The sequence below is a fragment of the Amblyomma mixtum genome, chromosome 1 (genome assembly GCF_055824585.1).
Source record: "Amblyomma mixtum isolate Tamu chromosome 1, ASM5582458v1, whole genome shotgun sequence".
NCBI classification, from domain to species: domain Eukaryota; kingdom Metazoa; phylum Arthropoda; class Arachnida; order Ixodida; family Ixodidae; genus Amblyomma; species Amblyomma mixtum.
The window spans coordinates 162,163,851-162,182,749 of NC_143012.1; the positions used below are offsets into that span (position 1 = coordinate 162,163,851).

Sequence of the window (18,899 nt, forward strand, 5' to 3'; positions counted from 1 at the left end):
AGATCGCTGGCGAGATGCAGCAGGGATGCACCGGCATGAGGTGCTTTTGTTCAAGCAACAAGCCAGGAAATACAAGGTTCTTCAGGTTTTCTACGGCATCGCTGCAGGGCCAAGTAGGGGCAGGCAGAGCATCCCGCAGATGTTGATGAACCTCCGTGGCACCCGACAATCAACTTGCGCACCTGCAGTGACCACTGTGTGACAAATAAATGCCTCTTATTCGCTTTCTTGCACTCCCTTTTGCCAGAAGCAATACCACAAAACGTCAACTTCCAAGAAATAGAAAAGTTTCTGGGCCTGCTGACTGGCCCCAGCAGAGCCAATATCGTTGCCATGGGCAGATAGAATGAAATTTGAAGAAAAGGTGAAAGCTAAAGGTGAAAGCTTAAGGCGGAAAGAATGCGCGTGGCACCAAAACAACTATAATGGCCGTCTGAAACGAGGTAGCCTCCACTTAGAAGTGCGTGGGAACCGCACACTTGCTGAAGCCATCGCATTGTGCTCTTCTTCTGCAGTGGCAGATGCGACAGTTTCCACAACTGTACTTTTTTTGCTTTCCTCACATGCTCACGAACCAGCCAATCCCGTCAGTAAGTTGGCACCGCGCCCTTGCAGCCTCTACTCTGCTGCATGAAGTTGTTGGTGTTGTTGTGTTGTGTTTAATGGCGCATAAGCATCTAAGGCTATCGTGCACCAAGCCCAAGGTGTAGGAAAATTGTTTTCTGCTCAAGTTGTGAGATTTAGGGTAGTGTGTGACAAATGTGACATTTTCAAGCACCTCATTAACAGCAGCGCCACGGCCTTGCAGTCAAATGGCAAGCAAGCTCAGCTAATCGCCCCGATCAGGCTTTTGAATCCGTGATTAGTACCTCGTTTGTTCTGGCGATAATGCAAAGACATGCGTCATAGTGCAATTTAGAAAAAGGTGCCAAGTTAACTTCTTATCTTTTTACACAACATGCTCCACATCACATATCAGTCACAACTGACGGCACCGAAGTTAGTTTACTGGTCCACTGTTCACCTGCATCCAAACATTTCACAAGTCCGAAAGCCAAATTATTATAAACTTTGCGGGGAAATAAAATTTCCGCCATACACAGGAAAACAACATCCTAAAATGCTATAATTTACGCTTGGAACACCAGCAAAGTCAGCAACCTAACAGTCGAGCAATGCAACACAGAACAGACCGAGCCAACCGAGCAACCGAACCACCACCACGTATTGAGATTCAGAGACCACCACTAGCGGCTGGAGAAGAATGGATACTGACTTGGCATGTGCGAATATTCGACGATTTCATATATTGTGGTTGCAGTTGTCGTTGCGGTATGATATAACTCCATTGGGAGGGCACCACGGCACATGCGGCACCAAAGCTTCAACTCTGAGCCATGTGCCTGCACTCTCATCCATATGTCGGAGCAGGTCTGCGCATGCTCGCGGCAACAGACACCAGGTATCTGCAGCTACGCTGCCCGCCCACGCACCGTGACCAGCACAGCGGCGTGCATCCATAGAGAGATGTAGCATAGTGCGGATCACCAATTGCGCGCCGTCAGTGCACACAAACAGATTGGTTCCAACAGAGCAGGCGTGCAAATAGCTGGCCGGCGCCTGGCGCCTTGTGCCGTCCTCAGGGCAATCAGCACATGTACAGTGGCTTCCCATAGAAACAGATCGCGCTGTGCTGACTGTGAGTCCATGCGGACCGCAGCTGCCCCTCTTCTTGCGCATTAAATTCGCAAATTACGTCAGCTCCACATGTAGGTCAGCTCCCCCAATTTCCGACTGCTACATTTACAGGACGTCAACAAAGCTTCAATGAGTGTGACAACGCTTCAATGCAATCTCTCATTTCTTCATGTAAAGGCTTGTGTGTTAAAAATACATGATCTTGGAAATGCCTGTTGAACCAATCAACCTTTTTTGTGTGCCAGAAGTATTCAAAATATTTGCTGAAATATTACTGTTGAACATTTGCGGGGTCGCAGCGGAGCACCAGAGCAAGATGACCAGAGTGGCAGGCTTCTAGTTCCGAACAGCCCGTGTCGGGCGTGCGCTCCGAGCACGCGCTGTCCATCTTTATTTTCCTCTAGCGCGCGCTGGTAATGCCGATCGCAGCGCCTGCGCTTGGGCGCTATATTACATTACATTGAAATATTACATTCATGAGATGAAATTGGAACTAAAAATGTGATAACACAAAATGTGATAACCGAAAATAAATAATTATCACATAAAGAGACGATAAGAGCAGGTTGTAAGGTATTTCTTGGTGTTTCTTTTCCAGCGTACATGTTTAGTAAATAGCCAGTTTGTTACCAGACAGCATCCTCAGAGCCATGCCGCCCCCAACAACTGATATAGTCAAGACACTGATATTATAGTCAACATTTTTGCTGATCCAAGTGACTTCCCTATAAACGGGTTCTACTGCAGTAATGCCTCAGAATGAAAATTACGCTTCACATCCACTATTTTCATGTCACATACCATTCCTATAATCGGCAGCACTGATACAGTGAGCAGTGCTAAGAGCACGCCTGGTTTTTCAAACAACTTAGCTCACAACGACAGAATTGAGAAGCCCAGTGAGCACCAAATCAAATACTGTGGCATCACAAGGAAATTCACTTATAACCCTGAACCTGTGCTAGTACTTACCACTGACCAGCTAATTCTCAGCAGCTGCCATTGAAAAACAAGAGGCTACGAAGAGGACAACAAAGCTTGATGTATCACTCCGGTTATTATTGCTGCCACACAAAATGGCAGGCTGCCGTAGACTCCGACGAGCCCTTGTGCCTACAAAAATTCTACAGCACTGTCGAGTGGCCCAAAATTTCAGTATACTGAATAGTGTTGTGGAGTATAGTGTGGAGGACACTATACTGAATAGTGTTGTGGCAGTGAAGCAATAGTACTGAATGGTGAATGCTGCTCAGAGAAAAGCCAAGAATTCACCTCTCAGCTAAACTGCTGGCTTGTTCATGCTCAAATTTTGAAGAGGTAACATTCCACTTTGTTCCATACTACATCAGTGAGGTTTAGTCAAAAGACCACATCACCTGCAGCAACCCTGAACCGCAAAAACAAGCTTCTGCAGAGATGTTGCAGGTAGCGCAATCTCTTTCACTACGGCCTTTCCACAGGTGCCATGGGGAGGCACTTGTTCTCAGCGCGAGTAGTACTGTTGTAGTACCATCTCTGTGAATTCCGTTTAATTTTGATCGATTGAGGCAAGTACTCCATCCAGACTTAGCATAAAACAGAACTGGTCGCCAAATGCCACACCTCCCCGAAATTAGAGCATGAACAAGCCAAAAGCATAGCTGAAAGAAGCATCCTTCGCTTCTCTCTGAGCAAAACAGCAGTAGGTACTCGAGTAGTTAATTTGCTTTTTTGACACCAGAGCACCACTGGAACTCGTCTGTAGATAATTTTGTAGGCCGTGTGTGTCTGCCACTTATCAGCCAACTTCGCAGATAAGCACGGAGATGCACGACAACATACCAAGCAGACCGATCTTGACCTCCTGCTTCTCAATAATCTGCTGGTGGCTAGCCTTGTAGCGTTCGAAGGCGTCCTTGACAGAGGTGCAACGTTGGCAGGAGGCATCACGCAGCCTGCTCGCATGAAAGCAAGACCGCAAGAAATCAAAATTAAAGCCACAAAGCAGCAAAATAACATATTTAACAAAGTTAAGAAATTACCATTCGAGGGAAAAACAATTTCGGAAAATGTAGCAACAATTCACTACATTTCTAGTAGCACCTGCTACATGGAACACCGCTTCCGGAAGCATTTCAAAGTCCTCTTGGCACCTTTGCTGTACGAAATGTATGTCGATTAAGAAGCAAAGCTAATAGGGGAGTAATTACTCACTGACATCCACCCAAGCACAACCATACAGCTACAAAGGAAAGCTCAAAAGATGATGGTCCCAAGTTTGAACCCCGGGCCACGACAAATTTTTCATTAAGTGCGAAGTTTCTAACAAAGCTGTATACCTTTCGTTTGTAGCCGTATGGCTGCGCTCGGGTGGATGCCAATGAGTAATTACTCCCTTATTACAAATCTACTCCACCTTGGGGGATTCCCCTAAACATTTGACCAACACTGTTCCCACTTCGAGTTATTGATCAATTCGCTGTTGCCCTACCATAAGCTTGCCGTCCCGGTTAGCGCAGTTGGTAGAGCGTCTGCTCTGGTGAAGCGGTGGTCCTGGGTTCGAACCCCGGACCAGGACGAATTTTTCTTTAACTGCGAAGTTTCTGAGAAAGCTGTATGGCTACAAAGAAAAGCTGTGCAGCTTTCCTTTGCAGCTGTATGGCTGCACTTGGATGGATGTCAGTGATTAATTGCTCTCTTATTACGAATCTACTCCACCTTGGGGGATTCCCCTAAACATCTGACCAAGGAGCAAACCTGTGCATCAATACATTCCAGGTATTCCCACACAATGTGAGCCAAGTAAAATATAATGGCATGTTTGCATGCACAGCTTATGTCAAAGGTTCTTGGGCCACAGGGTCAGCGCATGGAGTTTGCTGGAGACCTTGGATTGCAAGGCCAGCACTCCGAACCACTGGCGAGTGAGCAGGGCATTTCCAAGCTTTGCGGAACCAGCAGAGAGAAGACTATGGAAAGAGAAGCTACAGGAGGTGCTAACAAGAAGAACACAGAAATAGCAGCATGGACTCGGAACCAACGACTAAATTTTAACAAGTTTTTTCAGGACAACAGAAAGGTTAATGTACATGGCACCCAATTTCTTAATGTCCATGGTGCCCGAAGAATACTTAGTACCATGGTGGGTATCCCGAGGATGCAAACCATTTGAAATAGGGACTGCACGTTGGCAAAGGTGATGAATGAAAAACCAATATAGTCACAGCCACCAGACAATTGCGTAGCATCCATTTGAGTTTCCACTCCCAAAGCTGTTACAGCACAGCGACGCATGCTTAGTGGACAAATAGTTTTAGTGAAACATGGCCAGCGTTACAACCAAGAAATGCGTAACACTATGGCACCATCTAGTGACGAAAGCTCACAGCACTTCATCAGTGATGCGAAGGGAGCATTGCTACTCATTGCAGGGTGCACTCGAGAGAGTGTAAACTATAACACAACACATTTAACAACATATAATATTTTACCGAGATGTGGTCATGTGAAAGAATGCACCGTTAACAGCACAGTTTCACCCCAAGGTACTGTATCAGTTTGTTTTATGCAGTTTTCAGTGCCAACTTAAAACGAGGAAACATCATTTCTTTGATATTACACTGCTCAATTCTTACAATGCGAGACACGTTCCTTTCATTTCCACCATAACTCATGACACATTTTGGGCAAGTGTCACTCCTTCTAATGATACACACTAAGCTGCAACCCCGAATCAAGGAAGAAGCGGGCAGAGCATGCGATGTAAGCAAGAGATAAGCAACCATTTGTTAGGGAAACAGAGTGGATTGCAGACAAAAGGAAACGTATCCAGGGACAAGAGAAAGTCAGGTGGGAGACGAGATTAAATTATCTGCTTGGGTAATGATGGTTGCAGCCAGCACAGGATAAGGCTAACCGGAGATTAGTGCAAGAGGTCGTTGTAATGCAGTGGACATTGTCGGACTGATGATGACGATGGCTCGTTTCCCACTACACGGCCAAGCAGTGAACACTGCTCCTTGAGAACTTTTGACATAGTCTACATGTGTAGATCCATAGATCCGACGTCTTGGAAGCTTGGTTTCAGCGACGAGTTTGCTGCTGTCTAACAATGGCCTAAAAATCAGCCTTCAGTATCACAACCATAAGCAACAAAGACAACTATCAGCACAAGAAGCAAGACATGAGAAAAATTCTGACAGTATGCTGGAAGTGCACTCTAACTATGCAAGTGCTCCTAGAGCCATTTCCAAGCTTGCCGAGGCTCCAAAGTAGCAACACAGTCACATTTTCAAACTGGGGAAAGGCAACAGTGTTATACTTGCATGTTAATGCATTCATATCACCATTAAACCGACACCAAGAACAAAGAGAAGTTTGCCGGGTCTATAGATTGCTGCATTCTAATGATAAAGATGCTACTTTTACTGCAATCAGAGCTTTTAAAAGCTAGAAAATACAAAAAAAAAGATACAGGTGTCCCCACCACCCTGAGGCTTGGCCACATCACTATTCAGTTCTAGACAGTGATCACAAAGTCCTTCTCCATTTTCTTGCAATAAATGAGTCTTTGCCGGAAGATAATCAGCAATGCACCCACAATGAACCACATATTGAGTGCAGATTGGATAGCATTCTCCTCGGCATCCCTATAATTAAATATTTGCATGCCTGCTAACCACTACCTTGTATCTAATGGCATTAGTTTCATTTAAACAGATGGTACTCAATTTTCAGTCCACATGCTTGTTATACTATGGCGACCTTGACTTTTCTCACTGTGTGGCCAAGCCAGTACAATAGGTGAAAGGAAATGGGGTGGGAAGTAATAAGCATGGCATGCAGCAATGCCAACTCACTGGTGTTCCTTTTGAGAGACGAGCTCAGACAGCTGCGAAACCTGCTTCTGCAGTCCTGAAAGTGGACACAAAGTGCCAGTGAGCCACAATGAGACCACTACATATGATACATAGCAGACAGAAGTAGAAAATACAGAGCAGCACAACAAACAAGCACCAAGGACAGGTAAGAGCACTCTTTTTTCCTCAGCCAAGTCAGCTTTAAAAAAAAATGGCACTCGGCTGCTGACCCGAAAGACACAGGTTCGATCCCGGCCGCGGCGGCTGAATTTCGATGGAGGCGAAATTCCAGAGGCCCATGTGCTGTGCGATGTCAGTGCACGTTAAAGAACCCCAGGTGGTTGAAATTTCCGGAGCCCTTCACTACGGCATCCCTCATAGCCTGAGTTGCTTTGGGACGTTAAAACCCCAATAAATAAACAATTGCAATTGACGAATAACATTTCTTAGAAAAGGTGCAAAACAACACGTTCAAACTAAAGTCAGGTGAAGGGGTTAAAAAAAAAACCTTTAGAATATCCTAGTTCACCAAAAATGACAGCTCCTTGTCGGTCAACTTAGAAGGTGGAGTGATCACAAAAATTTCAACTAACCGAACAACTTCTGCTCTTTCGATAGTCTTTCCTCTGCCTTAACTCAGGGCTACGTACCACGTAAGCTCGCATTTTGTTGCATGTACAGCGCTGTTCACTCACACTCATCATATCCACTGCACGTAAGATACATGAAGTCAAATAGATCACAGGACTGAAAGCCTCGCACTTTACTGCTAGCAATAATAATAATCTCCATGGTAACTGATTAGTTCAAATGGCAATGAATCACAAGGCAATACAGCATGCTGCAAAAGTCTTTCCCATATCAATTAATGACTTGTGTGTCACTGCGCAAACCTTCGCAAACTTATCCGTACAAAAGTGGGCATGTGGTGTAAATGCCACCTTTCACATGCATGCAGGATCAAATATGCTCCCATGTGCTCAAAATTTTACTGCAGTGGAGAAGAATTGGCTTCTGACCTCGAGCAAGCAACCGATGCTATATTGACATCAGAAAAAAGTGCAGCCAGTAAAGCAGGAACAGTTGACAAAACTGCCTGCTCAATGGCAGGCAGTTTTACAGAGCCAGGAAAGAGCCAGGAAAAAGGCTCTTTCACACTTTTCAAGGTACTGCTGCAGCAGAGACAAATAGAACATGCACTCTAACTCTGCTGCCTTTTGCACTGGCTTGACAGAAAACAACTGCAAAAAGCCACCTGTAAACAAAATTTAAAGCTGAATGACAATAAAGTTGTGTATGGTCAGCTCCTGAGAGCAAAGCATTTAATGCCACGCAGGCAGTCCCTGGTTCTGACACTCTTTGTACAATGCGACCGCATAGCAATGTAAAGTTAATTTTGCAAAACAGATTTCACACGACACGGTATCAAAGAACTTGTACCATTATGCCTACAGAACAATAGAGTGTGTGTCAGCTATCAGACACTGACACAGCAAGCATCAAATAATGTTTGCTTTATCTGCTCCTAAACAGAAGAGCAACCTATTTGTGTGGACCAAGGGAAAAAAAAATGTTTGCATTCTCAGTCTGCCATTCATTTTTTAAGGATCACCAGGCTTCCGAGGATTAAAGCAAGCAAGGTGAATTCGCTAAAGTCTCAACTGCCAAGATGACTGCTTTTCTAGTGGTGGTCCTACTGTCTCACAAGACAACCGACACCAGATGTGGAGCCACATCAGCTTGCCTGACAGGAATGCATGACCACTCAGTTATCCTTCCACCTAATTCCAGAGAAAAATGAAAAGATCAAATGTTAACTTCGTCAGGGTACAACTTCCGTAAACCCCACCTTATATGCATGCAGAAAACATCCCTTTTCACCTAAGCCTGCCTTCAGAAGAGAATGCACTTGTAAGGCCATCTTTTGTTCCAAAAGATAGAATTCTAGGCGCCACAAACTAAAATGTTTTCTCTCCAACCCTGTGTTTCAGAACGTGATGGCCACAGTTTGCTTATCTATGAGTCACTAACAATCGAGAGAATGGAACTCTCAATGCACTGGCTAACCAGCCACGGCCAAATCAAATATGAAAAGAAACCAGTTGATGAACACTGGGTGGAACTGCTTCAACATTTCAAGACAAATTAAGGAGGAAAATGTAAAAACCTGAAAGTGCTACTTGAATATGCGCATTCCAGGAGAAAATGCATCTGCACAGAGGGCGGTTACACAAATGAATGAAATATGAATTGCAGAGGATACAAAGCTTCATGTAACGACACTAAAAGCAATGCTATTGTGAAGATATGGATTGTGAGGATTGTGCGTGCAAGGAAGAAGAGACCAAGGAAGTGGTAAACAGAATGCACTAGCAAAGAGAGCACAATGTCATGCAGACGCTGTGATCGCGTCGATTTTCTTCCTGGGGTGTGGTTCAAGACCAGCTAGTCAGCACTGGCTGTGCAGCAAGATCCATGGTCCGGCTTGCTGCGCAGCCCCACACCTCCTTATTCTGCTAGTATCCACCTGTCTACCAACAGACACGTGCCGCCAGACAACCAGGTCATGTTACACTAGTACAGCACCATCCCTGGCTTCAGATGACGCTGCAACCAACACCTGCCATCTCAGCCAGACAGAATGTAGGACGTTCGCTTTCTATGTTCACTTTGCTATGGGCACAAGATCTAAAGCCTTTGTCGAAAGTAAAGAACCCAAAGGATAGGCTTGCAAGCCTCATAGCAGCCGCAGAAACCAAACTTTCGGTGGGGTAAGGATGAGGGCTCCTCTGACCTTCCAAGTGATTTGGAATATACTAAAGATGCGTAACAAGCCACACTGCATCGCCCAGAAGCAAACCCCTTGGGCTCTATACTTTTGATAAGAGCTGTACTTGCAGTGACTAGAGCATAGCTTGTGTGTTAGCTGTGTGCAGAGGGCAAAACGCTTGTCTAGAACACGTTTCGGCATGTTTCGGGCTGAACACCATGATATCTACTGAAAAAATTTGGTTTTAAACGGTCTGGATGTGAGCATATGCAGTTAAACTCATAGGTTTTAATCATCATTTTTTGCCTCCCTGGTTGCAGCTGCTTTGGCAGCTGCGGAACACAGAGTTCCGTCGTTCTAGACATGCGTTTTGCCCTCTGTACATGCCATTGCGTTCTCACCCTTGCTGCCAATATACCCTATGTGCATGTGCATGATGATGCTCTCTCTCACTGTCCAGAGCTTCAGTGGACCTAGGCCCTTTTAACTTCGTCAGAGCTGTAAGTAAACATGAGCATAATATTGGGAGAGTAGTTTTTTAAGGAGGATACGCTTAAATCAACCGTATTAATGCAAAATGTGTGCACAAAATAAGAAATTTGTCTGACTGCATATGAACCTATCTTAACACCCCACGCTCCTTTGGCACTTGAGGAATAGAGTAGACAGAACATGCAACAACACTCCAAGTACGGTACCTCAGCCCAAGAATTGCACTTGGTGCTTATAACTGGCTGCCAATGACATTATGATATGAGCACAAAGATTTTGTAGTTCAAAAGGCCAATACATTATGGTATAACAGGTATACTATATCTTGTCCCTGTTCCTATGAAACTGCTAAGAGCTCCATTTGCGAGACTGCATGCAACCACAATGTGAAGCTAAGACAAGAACAGCCAGGTTGGAGTTTCATGGCTACTCTCGCAAGGTTCATGACAGCAAACACAAGAACACATAACTCAACTACTGGAAGATAACTCCCCTTACGCTGTGCATAACACTACTCACCCACATGAAGGAGTCATGGCTTTTACAAAATTGGACGCATTTCTGGCTCTTTCTAATGCATTGCGTCCTACAGCTGTGGCTGTCGCTAAAGTGCTTCACACGAACAGGATAACAACTAAAAAAAAAAATCTAATCCCCCGCAGAAGTTGGCTGCCCAAAACAATGCTCAACACCAAAGCTTTATCTGAATTTCACAATAACACCTGTACAACCTACACTCTTGGGATTTAGCATCAGGCACATAACTTTAAAACAACTATGCCTCTGATGATTGCTTTAAAAGCCTGCTAACCTCCAAGAAAGAACAGGCTGAGGGTTTTGTGACAAAGCTCATATTATCATGTGTGTTATTTTCCACTTAACGTCATCTTCAACGAGCGGGGAGCCGATCGCCGGCAAAGAGGAAGAGGCTCGGTGGAAAAACGCTCGTGAGCCCGGCCGCGACCGCTTGGACTGTACCTGGCGCCTGCTCTCCTGTGGTCTCCAGTGTCCCCACGACCCGCGTCGTTTGAACGACCCGTGACATTCTGGTGGAGGCGCTGTCTTATGCGACGCCATCCCCTACCTCCCGCTTCGCAGAGTCCCATTCCCAGCCCGGGCCGCCGCCCCTCCGCTGAGGAGGCCGAGATACGTGCCAGCAGGCGAATTCAAGGACTCGGCCCCGAATTCGGCCTCTTGCCGCACCTTACAACAAGGTCCGTTCCGGCAGTGCACATGGCTCGGTCTACCGTGAGCCAAGGCCAGCAGACGGATTCTTCGCCCGTGCCTGCCGTGGTTTACGTCCCTGTCGCTCCTCGTTCAGCTCTCCCGTTCCGTGGTGAAGCCTCCGAAGACATCGACGATTGGCTTCAGCACTATGAACGCGTGGCTCGCTACAACGGCTGGTCTGCGGAACATTGCCTGCAAAACTTGTATTTTTGCCTTGAGGGCACTGCCCGTCACTGGTTTGAGAACCACGAGCACACCCTTACGTCGTGGGATACTTGCAAGGCACAACTGCGACTCACTTTTGCTAACCAGCATCGCCGCCAACGCGCAGAGGACCTCCTGCAAACCAGGTTCCAGGGACCCGATGAAACCGTCACAAGTTTCGTCGAAGACGTGTTGCGCCTTAGTGCCCGAGCCGATCCCCGCGCCACGGAGGATAAGAAGGTGCGCATTCTTATGCGAGGAGTGAAGTCAGACATTTTCGGCGGTCTCATTCGGGACCCTCCCACAACCGTGGCCGGCTTTATATCCGAGGCGACTAACATCGAGCGCGCCCTGGCAGCCAGAGCAGATCATTATCGTCGGCTTGCTGGAGTTTCTACCGCTTCCAGTCTTTGCGCTGACCACCCGAGTGGCTTACCCGTCGACGCCATGAACCTACGCGAGGTCATCCGTGCAGTTGTTAGGGAGGAACTCCAGAAGTGTCTGCCACCCACCGCTTCTTCCTCTTCGTCCCCCTTCACGGAGGTCGTCCGAGAAGAAGTGCAACGCGCACTTTCTCCTCGCTGCACCGTCACCTCTCCTCCGGCACAGCCCGCCGTGACGTACGCCTCCGTCGTCCGTCGCTCGTCGCCGCCACCGCTCGACCACCCGTCCCCCCCTCTGCAGCCATTGTCACCTCCTGCGCCTGTGTCATCCACTCGTCTCCCACAGCGTGGACCAAGCAAGGCCGACGCGTGGAGGACCCCCAATGACCGTCCGCTATGCTTCCACTGCGGGGAAGCCGGTCACGTCTATCGCCGCTGCCCTTATCGTGAGCTCGGTCTTCGCGGATTCCGACGAGATGCGCCCCGGCCCCGGTACGGCGAACAGCCTCGGGAAATTGAGGAATTTCTGCGCCATTCCCCGCCACCTGAGCGGCCTTCTCGTCGTGCGTTTCGCTCGCCGCCGCCGCGCCGCTTCGATTCCCCTCTGCGCGACCGTCGCGGAAGCCTTTCTCCTCGTCGGGAAAACTAAGCCCGGCGACGCCTGGAGGTGGCGTTGCCGACCGAGAATCTGTAAAAGAGCCTCCACGTACGACGTCCCGCTCCCCCTCACCGACCGACGACCTTTCCGCCGATCCTATAGCCGCCTCTGATCGCCCAGTGTACAATAATCTTGACGTCCTTATCGACGGCCACGCCACGACCGCCCTCGTCGACACCGGCGCCGACTACTCCGTTGTGAGTGGGGAGCTGACCCGCCGCCTTCGCAAGGTACTAACGCAGTGGGATGGCCCACAAATCCGAACCGCCGGAGGCCACCTCGTCACCCCGGTAGGCCGCTGCACTTCTCGCGTTGAGATTAACGGTCTCACGTGCCCCGTTACCTTCGTCGTCTTGCAGCGCTGCTCGAGAGATATTATTCTCGGTATGGATTTTCTGACCGAGTTCGGCGCTGTTATCGACCTCGCTGACTGCCGCCTCACCCTTCAACGACCTTGCCTTGACCCGCCGAGCTCCGAGCCGACGTTCTCCGAGGCGCGCATCTTAGCGGACCACGTGACTTTGCCGCCTGACTCGAGCGTGTTTCTGCTGGTCGAGTCCGCACCGGTTGCCTCTGGCGAAGTTCTTCTTGAGGGTAGTGTGCAGCTGCTTCTTGACAGGGGTGTTGGTGTTGCTAGAGGTGTCACGCGTCTTCACTCTGGTTGCACCCAAGTCCTCGTCACGAACTTTCGCAGCGCTCCGCAGCACCTCACCAAGGGCACAGTAATCGGCCTTATCGAGCGCCTCAGCGCCCCTGTCGACGCTGCGACCCTGTCTGCGGCTCCTTCCTGTCCGCCCTCTCCCCAACACTCGGTGCCGCCTTTAGGTGTCAGCATTGCACCGCAGCTCTCTGCTCAGGAGAGAGACGAGCTCGTCGCTCTGCTGGGTGAGTTCCACGACTGCTTTTCTACGTCACCTGGGGTTCGCCAGACGCCGATAGCCAAGCACAGAATAATTACCGACGACGCTGTCCATCCTGTTCGTCAGTCACCTTACCGAGTTTCGTTGAAAGAACGTGAAACCATACAACATCAAGTGCGCGAAATGTTGGCTGATGACATTATCCAACCATCTCACAGCCCGTGGGCTGCTCCGGTGGTGCTAGTGAAGAAAAAAGACGGCACCCTTCGCTTCTGTGTTGACTACCGGCGCCTCAACAGAGTCACGAAGAAGGACGTATATCCACTTCCACGCATCGATGACGCTCTTGATCGCCTGCGCCATGCCCGTTACTTTTCGTCCATCGACCTTAAAAGCGGGTATTGGCAAATAGAAGTGGATGAGCGCGACAGAGAGAAAACTGCTTTCGTCACTCCAGATGGACTTTATGAGTTCAAGGTGATGCCCTTCGGACTCTGTACAGCTCCAGCGACCTTCCAGCGCGTTATGGACACCGTGCTCACCGGCCTCAAATGGCAAACATGCCTTGTCTACCTTGATGACGTCGTAATTTTTTCAAGCACGTTTCATGAACATCTGGTTCGCCTAAAAGCCGTCCTTCAAGCTATCAGAAACGCCGGCCTCACCCTGAAGCCTACGAAGTGCCAGTTTGGCTATGACGAACTGAAGTTTCTCGGTCACGTCGTCAGTCACGAGGGCGTCCGTCCTGATCCAGATAAAACTGTGGCCGTCGCTTCCTTCCCGACGCCGACAGACAAGAACGCCGTGCGGAGATTCCTGGGCCTCTGCGCTTACTACAGACGCTTTGTTCCCAACTTTTCAGATATCGCCGCGCCGCTTACTCGCCTCACGAAAGAGTCCGTCCACTTCCAGTGGTCTGATGAAGAGCAGATTGCATTTGACCATCTGAAACGGCGCCTGCAGGCTTCCCCTGTACTAGGCCATTTTGATCAGGACGCCGTGACTGAGGTCCACACTGACGCTAGTAACACGGGTCTCGGGGCCGTCTTGATCCAACATCAGAATGGCGCCGAGCGTGTCATCGCATACGCCAGTCGTGTTTTATCGAAGGCAGAAATCAATTACTCGACAACCGAAAAAGAATGCCTCGCAGTAATTTGGGCGATCACAAAGTTCCGACCCTATCTGTACGGACGCCCATTCCAGGTGGTCACAGACCATCACTCCCTGTGTTGGTTGACCAATCTAAGGGACCCTGCAGGCCGACTTGCGCGGTGGGCTCTCAGACTGCAAGAATTCGACGTTACGATCGTCTACAAATCTGGTCGCCGACACACTGATGCTGACTGCCTGTCCCGCGCTCCCGTCGAATCTGCGCCTACTGATACGGACGACTTTGACATCTTCCTAGGTACTCTAGGTCCTGTAGATATGGCTGCGCGGCAGCGACTCGACCCCGACCTTCGCGCCGTGATCTCACATTTGGAGGGTCAAGGAGGCGTAGTTCCACGTCCTTTTGTGCGCGTACTGCCTCATTTATGCCTCCGAGACAACATTCTTTATAAGAAGAACTTTGCCGAGAGCCCGAGGTCATGGCTATTGGTTGTGCCCACTGATCTACGCGACGAAATTATGGAAGCGTCTCATGATGACCCCTCCTCAGGACATTTGGGGTTCAGTCGAACGCTCGCGCGAATACGGTCGAAGTATTATTGGCCACAACTTGACAAGACAGTTCGCCATTACACAAGAACCTGCCGCGAGTGTCAACGGCGCAAGACCCCACCCATGAAGCCTGCGGGACTCCTTCACCCCATCACGCCACCGCTCAGTCCGTTCCAGCAAATTGGTATGGACCTACTCGGACCTTTTCCTCAGTCGCGATCGGGGAACCGCTGGATCGCAGTTGCGACGGACTACCTTACGAGGTATGCCGAATCACGTGCTCTGCCGTCATCAACGGCTTCGGATGTGGCAAAGTTTTTCGTCGAGTCCGTTGTTCTTCGGCACGGTGCCCCAGAGGTCCTTATCACTGATCGTGGTGCCGCGTTTGTGTCCGAACTTCTTTCCCAGATACTGAGCTTAAGCCATACCGCTCACCGCAAAACTACCGCATACCACCCGCAAACAAACGGGCTGACCGAGCGCCTTAACAAGACCTTGGCTGACATGCTCTCAATGTATGTAGACATCGAGCACCGAACCTGGGACGAAGTGTTACCTTACGTCACTTTTGCGTATAACACCGCAGTTCAAGAAACTACCGGATTTTCACCATTTCGCCTGGTGCACGGCAGGGAAGTCACTACCATGCTCGACGCTATGCTGCCCCACCAGCCTGATGTCTACACTCACGCCGATGCTCAACTCGTCGCCCAACATGCGGAAGAAGCCCGACAGCTGGCCCGCCTCCGCATCCAAGCCCGCCAGCAAGTCGATGCTCGGCAATACAACCAAGGCCATCGGGATCTTCAATTCAATCCTGGTGATCGCGTGTGGGTGTGGACTCCAATTCGACGCCGTGGCCTTAGCGAAAAGCTGCTCAAAAGATACTTTGGCCCGTACGAAGTGGTTCGCCGTATAGGCGAGTTAAATTACGAAGTGTTGCCGATAGTAACGCGTGCGTCCCGCCGCCCGCCTGCCTCGGAGGTTGTTCACGTCGCTCGCCTCAAACCGTACTGTGACCGCTCGGAGCACGTGGCCTAACTCTTCGCGCCTTACGCGTTTTTCAGCGCTAATTTTGCTTCTCTGCGCATCGGGACGATGCGCCTTTCGGGAGGAGAGCAATATCATGTGTGTTATTTTCCACTTAACGTCATCTTCAACGAGCGGGGAGCCGATCGCCGGCAAAGAGGAAGAGGCTCGGTGGAAAAACGCTCGTGAGCCCGGCCGCGACCGCTTGGACTGTACCTGGCGCCTGCTCTCCTGTGGTCTCCAGTGTCCCCACGACCCGCGTCGTTTGAACGACCCGTGACAATATGACCTCTTCTTCCCATAACCTTTCTCTCAACCACAGCAGTAACTGAAATACTCTCTAAGGAAGCATTTCATTACCTGGAGGCACTCCAAGTTACACAGGAAAACTGAACCGGTTGGTTGCAAAGGAGATTCCAACGTCACAAAGAAGTTTCCGTACTGTAGAGAATATACATATTGCATATTAGGGCCGTAATCTTATAACATTGATAAAATAGTTAATACCAATTAAACAAATCTTGAAACAATGCCTTATGGCTGAGAATACAGCACTGACAGGCACCCACGAGTCTCGACAGAGCATGCGTGCCTAAAGACGAGAGACATGACATGTGCCGTCTATTTCACATAGTTGCTCCGTGCATGCACACCTCTCCTCCCCTACCCTATCCCTAGTTTCACTCATTGAAAACAAACCACCAAGTTCTGGCTTATGGTTTATGGGGTTTAAAGCCCCAGGGCAACTCAGGCTATGAGGGACGCCATAGGGGAGGGCTCCGGATAATTTCGACCACCTGGCCTTTAATGTGCACTGACATCGCACAGTACATCTGCCTCTAGCATTTCGTCTCCATCGAAAATGCAACCACCGCAGCCATGATCGAATCCGCGACTTTTGGGTCAGCGGCCAAGCACCTTAAAGGGACACTGAGGAGAAATTGAAGTTGGCTTGTATCGATAGAATACCAGCTCCTGATTACAAAAACGCCACTCATACTGACAACAAAGCTCTTGTAACGTAGAAAAGAGCAAGAACCAAAATACAGGTATCGCCGCCACAGGCCAAACTCGCAAGTACAAGCGTGATGACATCATAGGACAAAGCAGCGTTGCTAGAACCAATGGTTCTAGCAACTCTAGGACCCGATATGCCACAAATCCCTGAGGCGCAGCCAATGCCATGGCCGGGCTAGAGGGGTGACGCGCACGCGCGCGTCGCCCCTCTAGCCCGGCCATGCCAATGCATGCGCAAATGTCCTCGACGTCGCCAGATGGCGCCACGTGCCCGGCAACTATGCGTGCTCCTGAAGCATCGGGACCAATCAGAGCCTGTTTTCCGGCGGTAGGCGGGCTCCCGGTATTCCGCTAGCGGTAACAAGGTACACGGTATGCTAAAGGTGTCTATTTGCGAGAACTTCGTTGACGACTTCGAGAACAAGATCCATCGTAACGCTGGCAAAACGCCAGTGCAAACGTAATCGAAGCGACTGTAGCGACGGCCGCAATAGCCGATAGATGCCTTCAACGTGCGGCCGGCGGTAGCTTTCTTTTCGGCTGCTGCTAGGCCGCACTGCTGGCCATCAGAAATCACGGAGTCTGCGGTACGTTATGCGCACGTCATGTTTCACGTCACTTAGTCCTGTGTCGTCATAGGAGAATCCCAAGTTTGAATCAGAGCGGCGGGAAAAACTTTTTCAACTTCGAATCGAAATTTCTTAGAAATAAATGCATCTTTCGCTGCCGGCCAAGTGGCAACAAAGCCATGACATGCCGAACTATCGGATTTTACTATAAAAAAAATATTAATAGTGCTCTCCTCAGTGTCCCTTTAACCATAACCACTGAACCACCACGGTGACTGTAAACCGTCAGGTTCTAGCGTGCATATGCAGATTGTGCTTGTGACAGGTGCTAGTAACAGATGACAGCAGCTGTCTAGCATGCACTTGCGACTTCACATGCACAGTTAGTGGCGCAAAGCGAACTGTGCCTTCATTCCCATGCGAGTTTGTTTTCAACCACTTCTTAGGGCAGCAGCCGAATTTTCACACTTTCCAAAGGGTGCCACATCTTGGAAGAAAAGATGGAGTCAACTTGCCTTAAATGGATCCTTAAATGATTCTGATGGTCATATTCTAATGCAACAGATCTATACAGGTGGTCTCTGCGGGCATTCGAGTGAAATTTAAAAGCTCTGCATGAACCGTACAATTTACAAAATTGCTGCTCGCAACCGAATAGGGCGACGACTCACTGCATGTTCTTAGCTGGTCCTGCACTGACAACGTAAATGGGAAACCTGAGCAAGCCTTTCCATTTGGGCATGCCTGATTGACATGGGCGGGAAGGGATGCAGTGGAGTGCAGTCCCAACCTCTTTTCTTTAATTATTGCACTAGCACAAGGGTTTCCACTCCCCCGAAAAGCCATTCCCTACTTGTTTGGCCCTTTGCAGTTTGTTCCTTTGTCTGGCCCTTTGCATAGAACGGAAGTCCCCGGACGTGGTGCTAGGTTGTAATGAAGACAGGCCCCAGAAGCCCGCATGTGCGAGTGCGCTGTGCGACCACAGTCTTCATCGCGAACATGAGCGTCAGAAATATTCAGTGCACAATGCGAGAACGATGGGCGTAACATGTATGCGACAGAAAAAAAGTTAAAAAAAGTCCTCCGTGCGAGCTCTGCACTTCTCCATCTCGAACTTCGAGCTCACTGCAAGGCTACCCGAGTTATCTCGCAGGATGGATGCGGAGTGGATTAACACTACAGTAAAGTTCCTTAATTTGAACTTTGAGGAACCAGAAAAAAAACGTAAGAGTTACCCAAAGTTCGAATTATCGAATGATCCCGACAAAACTAAGAGGACATCGATCGGCCTCCATCTCGATTAGTGTGCTGCTCGTGTTTTGTAAGCGAGACAGAAACATGCAGTGGCTCGAAAACGCATGCTAAAGCCAGTCCGAAGACTGCTCGCGCATGCATACGACATAAAAAAGTTCGCCATGAAAGTCCTTGTTGCGGCAATTGTTTTCGTCCATTTACTACAAATTTTGTGGTATAGGAAATGACGCCGCGT

General features: G+C 49.1%; 2 protein-coding genes across 2 annotated transcripts in view; one reads left to right on the top strand and one right to left on the bottom strand.

The window, feature by feature from the left end:
- LOC149369569 (uncharacterized) overlaps positions 1–18,899 on the bottom strand; it is a 52,309-nt gene that overhangs the window by 31,054 nt on the left and 2,356 nt on the right. The window contains exons 2-3 of the mRNA XM_089575142.1: positions 6,537–6,591; positions 3,520–3,632 (exon numbers count right to left, since the gene is read on the bottom strand). Of these exons, the coding sequence (XP_089431268.1) occupies positions 3,520–3,632; positions 6,537–6,591 (168 nt within the window). The remainder of the gene's footprint in view (positions 1–3,519; positions 3,633–6,536; positions 6,592–18,899) is intronic.
- Positions 10,795–13,192, top strand: LOC149369570 (uncharacterized). Its single transcript, XM_089558909.1, has 2 exons — positions 10,795–12,560; positions 12,630–13,192. Exon 1 carries the CDS (start codon positions 10,864–10,866, stop codon positions 12,259–12,261), a length of 1,398 nt encoding a protein of 465 aa, XP_089415035.1. The 5' UTR covers positions 10,795–10,863; the 3' UTR covers positions 12,262–12,560; positions 12,630–13,192.